Genomic DNA, 9,216 nt, shown 5'->3' with positions numbered 1-9,216 from the left:
GTTGTGTATGTGTTTGGCTGAGTGTCCCAGCTCAGTCAAGGCACTGACAATGTCAATGGAAAAATGCAGGTTTCTGATTACGACCCTCTACGTCCGAAGGTAACGGGGGGTGTATGAATGGAAACTAGCGTTAGTTTCATGCAAGTGGTCTATGATTTTATTGAAGTTTTGGCGACCTGTAGGTTGCACGATCAGGTATGATGGTGTTGATCTACAGGCAAAGCCATTTGAGTTGGTGATATTAGTTAGTACCTTATTGAAGGCAGAGTAGTCGGTGATATTCTTGATGTGGATAGGTGGAGCTGGAGGTCCCATGTCTTGTTCAGTGTGAGGCAGGTTCACTGCAGTAACATCCCTGAGGTTGGTTGAGGGCATAGTGGGCACTATGTCATTGGTGTCATCAGTGGAGAGTAGGTCGAAGCGATTTGGTGAAACGTAGATTTTGGTTTTTTTGTCGTTTTGACTTGGCGAAATTGACGAAGTTGACAAATTTCGTTTTGTGGGTTTTGGTGTACGTGATGGTGAAGCGGAACTGGCTCTATGTACGTTGCTCATCATAAATTGTTATTATAATGTTATATAATTGGGACTGATAGTTAATAATGACCGTAATAAATTACTAATGAGCGCATACAGCGATAACGGAGTGTATAGTATGTACGACGCGGCGTACGTGTGTTCATGATGGACGCTACAGCCGAACTGAAAGTGAATCTAGTTGGTACTTTGGGAGGTTGAAAGTAAACAATTCTCAATATTTTTCTAAGTAATCGGGATAAACAAACTAAAAATAAAGGGGAAAACGGGAAATTTTACGCACTATCAGTTTTCGACAAAATTGATTTTGGTTTTTCATGTAACTTTAAAACAAATAACAATAGATACATGAAATTTTCACCGAATGTTTATATAAGTATATTCTATTCACCGTGCAATTTTGAAATTTCGACTTAAGTTGAACTATTTATAAGCATATGCAATTTTTGATCATTATTAATTTTTTTTAAATTGGATTAATTATGACTTATAAATAAGTATTTACTATTAATAAACATAGGTAGTAGGTAGGTTAATTTGATTAGATTAGGTAGGTAAAGTTTAAATTTAGTTTTAATTTAAATATGGTTAGGTTAAGTACCTAACCATATTAAAACTTTAATTGATAATTCTTTTTTTTTTAAACACTAAAATGATATATTTTTAAATGAACATAAAATAATTTAATAGTAGGTTATATTATTATTTTAATTTAATAAATCATTTTGGTCGTCAAACATTTAGAACTTTTTGTTTAACATAATAATAATTTCATAAAAATAAAAATGTTTCACATACAGTTTAGTTTTTTAAAATTTGATAGGTACAGCTCATAATGTTTTGTGTTTCATCACTACATATTAACAAATCAGATGATTTATCAAAATACTTATCAATACCCCAATGCTGTAGTTGAAGACGAGCTTTTTGGTTGTTGCATGCAATTGACCATATTGCTAAGCTAATATCTTTATAATTTTGGTTAGTAAGATTTCCTGTTTCTAATAAGGTTTTAATTCCTTGTAAAAACACATCTAGATACGACAAATAAAATATTTATTTAGAATGTAGAAATAAATTAATTTTATATCCTAAATTGTATTTATAGTGTATTACCTGACGACAAAATAACTGAACGGTTTTGTCCATTAAAACACAAGTTCCTCAATATGGCTAAAGAATCATTTATATAATTTAATTTTAAGAGATAAACTAAAGTATCCAAAACATAATCAACCTATGAAGGCAACAAAAAAAAAAAATAATAATAATAAAATATTCACACAAAAAATGAAGAAAATAAATTTATTATTTTTAAACTGTTTACTGAAAAATCATTTGTTTTTACTTTTAAAAGGTGTATTTGTCCCTCATTGAAACTTGTGAAAACCAGTAAAAATTTTAAGCATTGTTGTTCAATTTTAATTGGACATTTTTTGTCTTTAAAATTTAGAGCCAACACAATGTTTGACAATAGCTTACTCTGAAAAAGTTATAAATATTATATTTTAAAAAAGTAATAAAATGTATATTATACTTAGTATAATATACTATTATTATTAACATATTAGTATAAATCAAAACTGTACTTTTGTAATTATTAAACGGCATTCTTGGGCTTGGCAACAGTTTATAACTAACAGTAGTGTAATATTCAAAATATCTTCGTTCAAATGAAAATTAGCAGATAATGTAATTATTTCATGAAATAGTGAAAATGAAGTACATTTAGTTTTTGGTTCCATTCCAAGTGTACTACTAGTCATTGTCATTGCACTGCATGCTATAATATATGTATTCTATTATAAGTTAAAATTTACATTTGTATATTTATAATATATAATATATATATATATTATTTTATTATAAAAAAAACTGAATTACACATCTAAAATTTAAATTAGTTTCTAATCATCATAAATGAAACTTTGAAAGTCTATAAATTTTTTAAATTTTTAATTCCATCATTTAAGTAATTCTGTTACTTTATTATGTTCTAATGAATTTTTAAAAATTTATTGACATGTAAAATATTTTTTAAAACTTTTAATATGAATAGTAGCAAATAGAATTATTTACCAGAAGCACATGCAGATGTAAGTGATACAAGCATTTGTAGTGTACAAATTAAAATATCTGATTTAGGGTTGGCAATAACAATAGGCCAAAATTTATGAATTAAATCTGGTAATTCAGTGGAAGCATCTTCTCTAGCGTCATTACATCCATGGAATAAATTGCAACAAAATTTCACGATTTCTAAATACTCATTTTGTAATACTTTCTACAATATTTATAAATATTATATTAATTAATCCATCTTAACACAATAATTGATTAATATACAGGATGTATCTTATGTCTTCTACGCGGGGTTTTTTATCGATTATGGATCGACAATATGGAATTTAAAAAAAAAGAAAAAAGACGTATTTCTTTATTTTGAACGACCAATTTTTTTATAACAATTTTAAAATTTTTAAGCAAGCTGCTGTACCAACATCAAAATCAACATTTTTTTTTTCAAATGGTAACAAATATATTTTTTAATAGATTCTTATAGAGATTTTTTTAAAAAAAAAATTGATGTTAAAATCATAAATTTTGGTTCACTGGTTTATTTATTACGGGCACCCTAAACTTTAATAAATTGATTTAAATTAATTCTATTTCTAAAACTATAAATACATTTTTTTAAACTTTCTTTTAATGCAATATTCTACACCATGATTTGATGATTTGTATTTGGATAAACTTAAATCGAAAATCTTATCAGACACAAAAAACATGGGAAATACATTATCTAATGAACTAAATAAAAATATTTTTAAACATTTTTTTTGGGTTATTTAAAAAAAAAAAAAAAAAAATTAAATGATTATAAAATTTAAATTAAATGTTCGAATTGCATACCATTTACTTCTTGACAGTAGTATAATCTTGGAATTCCTGACGAATATTTTGAAAATTGGCAGGTGTTAATTTATGGCATTCATCAAAAATTCTTGTTTTTAACATTTCAATGTTGTTGTAATAATAAAAATAAAGTTAGATAACTAGAATCTTTAAATAATCATGATTTTAAATAAACCATTTGCAATTATTTACATAAATAGTTAATTTATCAATAATATTATAGGTATCTGTATCATGTGTTAATTAAAGATTTCCGATGTTATTATAATAATAATAATTGAATACTATTATAATAATTTATCTGCCTAATTTAGTATCTAAATATAGACTATTTTAAATAAACAAAATAACTAATTATAAAAAATTTAAATTAATCGATTTATGAGGATCATACAATAATAGTAAGCATGTATTTATGAGGATCATACAATAATAGTAAGCATGTATGTACTTACTTATTTTATAATTGTATGTTAAAATATGTTCAACAGTTTTGTAGGCAATTATCACAGAAAAATATTTCTATTTCTATTTTGTTTTTGAGCGTGTATCATAAGATTTTCGACCTAAGTTTATAAAAAAGTGTAGAATTTTATTAAAAGAAAGTTTAAAAAAATGTATTTATACATCTAAAAATACAATTTGTTTAAATCAATTTATTAAAGTTTAGGGTGCCCGTAATAAATAAACCAGTGAACCAAAATGTATGATTTTAACATAAATTTAAAAAAAAAAATCTCTATAAGAATCTATTAAAAAATATATTTGTTACCATTTGAAAAAAAAAATGTTGATTTTGATGTTAGTACAACTGTTTGCTTAAAAATTTTAAAATTGTTATAAAAAAATTGGTCGTTCAAAATAAAGAAACAAGTCTTTTTTCTTTTTTTTTTAATTCCGTGTTGTCGATCCGTAATCGTTAAAAAACCCTGTGTACAACGACATAAGATACAACCTGTATATATATTATACATACTGATTTTTGATATGATTGTTTAGTAACTTGTAACAGCATAATTTTCAATTTAGATATGATAAAACTTAATACATTTTCTTGCCTTGCTGTTTCATATGTAAATGGATGTTCAATAAATATGTTTGACAATGTAATTAATAACATTTTTCGTTTTAATTTATGATGCCACTCCAAGAGCAATGTATGAATTAAAACGTTACAAACACGATGAGCAAATTCTAAATGAAATCAAAATAATATTTAAAGATAATTTTAATAGTTAAAGTAAATATAAGTATAACATTAATAATATTATTACATTAGATTAGGTTATTAGAAGAATAATAGGTAAGTAAAATATATTTTAATCAAACTTCAAAAACATTTTGTACTGTAATTCATATTATTAGATCATTAAAATGTTTATAACCTAAACATTAACCCTTAACTTATATTTTCTCAATGATTAAAGAATTGATTAGGTAAATGGTCTGTTTTTTTTTTTAAATTTAAAGAGTTCAATACTTTAGTTTTATGTTATAATTGTTGAGTTGAATAATGACTATTTATTCTGCAATGAAGGACCCAAAAGTGACTAAAGTAAATAAGATTACCCAGGCTAGTACAGTTAAGGATATACAAGAAAATAACTTACAATAAATTATCAATTACATAAAAATTAAGTAATTATACTGAGAACTCAGAAGTAAAGTTTAATATCACGAATAGTAGTAATTGTTCTAAAATATGACATTGTTTATTTTGGAGCCACAATATTATACTTTTAGTTAATACAAGTTAAGTTATATCATTATAGTTTGTAAAAAAAATAACATAATTGGTTTTAAATTAAATATATTAATGGGAAATTAAATTTTTTTTTAAACACAACATACCCAAGTAACTTCAAGATTAAAGATAGGTACAATATGAATTATTTACTTACTTTTAGATAGTTGTGGACATACCAAAGAAACCACATGCAATGCTTCAATACATAAATCTTTATTTTCAGAAGTTACACTAGTTAATAATGCCGTTATTAAATTATTTGTTAAAATAAATGTTTTATAATTTGTACATTGTATAACTATTGTTGTTAGTCTAAATAATGATCTCCATACCATAGTTGTACAATGATCTAAAACATAATTAAAATATTAAAATTTGTCTTTTTTTTTATTTAATTAACTAGATAAATATTGCTGAAAAATGTCATATTTACCTAAATTAATATTAATCCTTTCATAGATAACATTTAAAGAATTTAATAAATTTTCAAAATTATAATTGCTCACAGGTATAAATAGTGTAAGAATGGAACATATGCGACCACACATCTCCATGATATTAGGTTTTTCAATTCTCATAGGAGTCAAATATTTTTTTAAGCACCTATAGTAAATAAGTATAGTTATTAATTTAAAATGAATACAACAATTTTTGTTATGATGCATGATCACAAGCATCTAATAATATAAGAAGGAGAAATATTTACATAGTACTTCACAGACTATATTAAATTATTGCGAAGTTCAATAACTTAATATTAATTATGATTTTGGGAGTTATGGAAATTATTTTATAATATGAAATAAAATATATAGATTGATAAGGAAGGGTAATCCATTCTAACATTTATACAAGACTACAAGAGTTGAGAAAATATCAAATATTTAACAGTTTAATACTATATAAAATACTTACAGGAAAAGTGCTTGTACAAATTTACTATGTTGATCGAGTTCATATAAATTTACATCTGCCAATGTAAACATATTGTAAAACATGCAGCATATATTGGACACAAGTTTTGGAGACGTCAAAAAGTTTTGTTTTGCTGTACAATTTGTTTTTCATTAATAATTATAATTATGCTTATTTTAAATTTATAATAACATCTAACATTTTACTCACCAGGTTTAGTATAGTCGTGATATGAACACAAATTAATAATTTGAATAAAAGCATCAAAGTCCAGTTTAATAATGCATTGTTGGCATAAATTCTGGAAAAATAAAATAATATTATTTGAAATAAATATATTATGTATGTGATCAAACAATAAACATTACTTTAAACTTAGGGAAACAAAACAGATTTGAACAAAATAAAGTCGCTTGCTCGGCAACAACACAATTTTCCAAACAATTTGATTCACAAAAATAACTACAAAACAAATTTTAATTATTATGTAAACTGTAATAAGCATGTACAGTAAAACTTCTGTAAGACAAAAATCCGGATATACGAACAATTTATTTGGTGCCGATTCAAATACATAATGAATGTGAGCCCCTCAAGTTGGAAACTTAGTTAAGATGAAAAAATTTGACAGTCCTAAGTGATTCCGTCTTAGCGAGGTTTTACTGCATACAGTAGGGTCTCGATAATCCGAACGAGATTGGGGAAAGGGGTCGTTCGGATTAGCGATTTGTTCAGATTACCTATGGCTTAAAAAAAAAACATCAATTTTATTTTTATTTAAAATATGAAATTTTATTTTTATTTGTATTAATCGTGTAAAAACTCGTTATTTCAAAAGACATTGAATACATAAAAATATTAATATTAATTATGAACTTTACCATTTAAAATATTGATTTTTTTTTGTACATTGGTTCCCGTTATGAATTGGTAGCCTTGTCCCACATAATTGAAAAACTTTATTACCGGAAAATATTATTTACAAATACATACATAATATGTACATATTATGTAGTATGTACATATTATGGCGATAAGATAATTCTCAAGCCCGTTCGGATTACCGCGTCTTTCGGATTAGCCTGTGTTCGGATAATCGAGACCCTACTGTATATAATTTAATTAACCTTTTCACTGCTCCAAACATACTATTACCTTCCTTATTTTATATTATCATTAATTGCCAGTAATCATACAATTTTAGTAAATCTTGGCTTGTATTATTTTAGTTAGATCATATAGATCTCGAAATCAAAAAATTTATTCTTTGTTATTTTATATAGCATACATAGGTAGGCAAGCATAAATAGTATAGCAGTGAAAAAATAAATGAGGTAAAACACTAAAATATTTACTTTAACGCAAGGTGAATTAAATTATGTGATACTGGAATATCAATAACAGCCAAGCCAGCTGAAAATTGAAAGACTAGAGCACGTACTAATAAATCAGTACAGTGTATCATTGACCATGTCCATGTTTCCCAGTCGTACATACACCATACTTCAGAAATCTATTAGTAAAATAATATTTTAATAATAATATGCATTAAACTTGGGAATACAGCAATAAACTGAATATTTATTTTACATTTGGTACTAAAATTGTATAGTGAAGGATGTGATTCAATACAGTCAAATAACTTCGTTGCAAATTTTTTTCATTTGAGTTATTCATCAGTATTGTTTTAAATGAAATAAATTGAGATAAATATGTTTTTACAAGGTCTTTATCTATATTTTTTGGATTTTCAGTCAATAAAGTAAGACACTTCATATTAATTTGAAATAAAACTGAAAAAAAATTCATATACTATTAGTATTATGCAAACAATGAAACAATTAATAATTGTTGAGTACTATATATTTAAATGTTAGATTCATTTCAATAACTTATTGTTTTCACAAGATATTTGTTGATATATCTATAAAAAAATTTCTTTTATTAAATAGGTATTTAAAATTTATGTTGAACAATTTTAGTTTTAACAAATACTAGACATTATTTTAAAGACAATAAAAATGTATAATTCATAAAAAAAAAAAATTAAGTGTACTATATTATAATAATATCTATTTTAAATATACATTCAGTGATTCACCAATTTGCTCATTCATATTTTTTTTTTTAAATATAAATTTTACAAGTTGTGATTCGTGACATTTTTTAGAACACCTATCTTCAATAATATTTAGATTTTCATAACTTTTAGAGATATTTTCTAACAATATGATCTTATAAACTTTTTTTCCTACTGTAAATTGTTAAGCAAAATGATTTTTATGAAAGTTTTGATTTATAAAAATCTGAAGTAGTCTCTGAATTATTAAACTTTATGTACATAAGGATATTCCCTACAATAATAATCATGAAAAGAATTTTAAGGCAATGATGATTTTAAAATTAAAGTAATTTCTTTACATTTTTATAATTTATACAATTTTCTGAGTGTAATGAGCATTTAACTAGTAGACTAAATATTACATAATATATTTTATAATTTATGTAAGACTAGAATCATTATAAGCATAAAAAAATACACTTAATATTTTTTTTTCTTTTCTGCTTATTAGTTTACAGTAAAAAGGGTGTCGAAAAGGTTCTTGTGTGAAAAAACTATTGATTTATGATGACAGAATACTTAAATGGAATAAAAATCTAAATATTTTAAAATATCATCTTAAATATAATTAATAATAATATACTCTAATTCAAAAGGATGTCGTTCTGCTCTACAGTACGTTACTGTAGGTAATGAATGATATTAAATTTTAATTCAATGATATAATATCATTGAATACGAAAAACGATTCTGAGTGGAGGTGGTTTATCAGACTAGGATATATTATACCATATTATTAATTTATTATATTGTTATTATTAAAAAAGGCGGGTAAGTCTTGGATGTCGCTCTGCTGTACAGTAGGTTACAAGTGGGTTACTGTAATGGATGGAATTAAATTTGAATCCAATGATATTATATCATTGTATACGAAAAACGATTCTGAGAAAAGATGGTTTATCTGTCTAGGATATATTATAGATTATTAAAAATTTTCAAATCTTAGATTTAAAAAGAAAAATTTTTATGAATTTCTAGC

General features: G+C 24.6%; 1 protein-coding gene across 1 annotated transcript in view; it reads right to left on the bottom strand.

Annotated features, from left to right (window-relative positions):
- Positions 1-1,219: 1,219 nt before the first annotated feature.
- The window catches only part of LOC107167988 (uncharacterized), a 30,593-nt gene continuing 22,596 nt past the window's right edge, over positions 1,220-9,216 (bottom strand). The window contains exons 15-27 of the mRNA XM_089227936.1: positions 7,706-7,908; positions 7,471-7,628; positions 6,484-6,577; positions 6,326-6,416; positions 6,116-6,248; positions 5,634-5,803; positions 5,355-5,549; positions 4,430-4,647; positions 2,617-2,821; positions 2,127-2,320; positions 1,886-2,020; positions 1,654-1,774; positions 1,220-1,571 (exon numbers count right to left, since the gene is read on the bottom strand). Of these exons, the coding sequence (XP_089084062.1) occupies positions 1,339-1,571; positions 1,654-1,774; positions 1,886-2,020; positions 2,127-2,320; positions 2,617-2,821; positions 4,430-4,647; positions 5,355-5,549; positions 5,634-5,803; positions 6,116-6,248; positions 6,326-6,416; positions 6,484-6,577; positions 7,471-7,628; positions 7,706-7,908 (2,150 nt within the window). The 3' untranslated portion in view covers positions 1,220-1,338. The remainder of the gene's footprint in view (positions 1,572-1,653; positions 1,775-1,885; positions 2,021-2,126; positions 2,321-2,616; positions 2,822-4,429; positions 4,648-5,354; positions 5,550-5,633; positions 5,804-6,115; positions 6,249-6,325; positions 6,417-6,483; positions 6,578-7,470; positions 7,629-7,705; positions 7,909-9,216) is intronic.

The sequence above is a fragment of the Diuraphis noxia genome, unplaced genomic scaffold (genome assembly GCF_037042655.1).
Source record: "Diuraphis noxia isolate RWA-SAM2 unplaced genomic scaffold, SU_Dnox_SAM2 contig0004, whole genome shotgun sequence".
Lineage (NCBI taxonomy): Eukaryota > Metazoa > Arthropoda > Insecta > Hemiptera > Aphididae > Diuraphis > Diuraphis noxia.
Note: the sequence above shows the minus strand (reverse complement) of the source record. Positions and strands in the feature narration are given on the sequence as shown.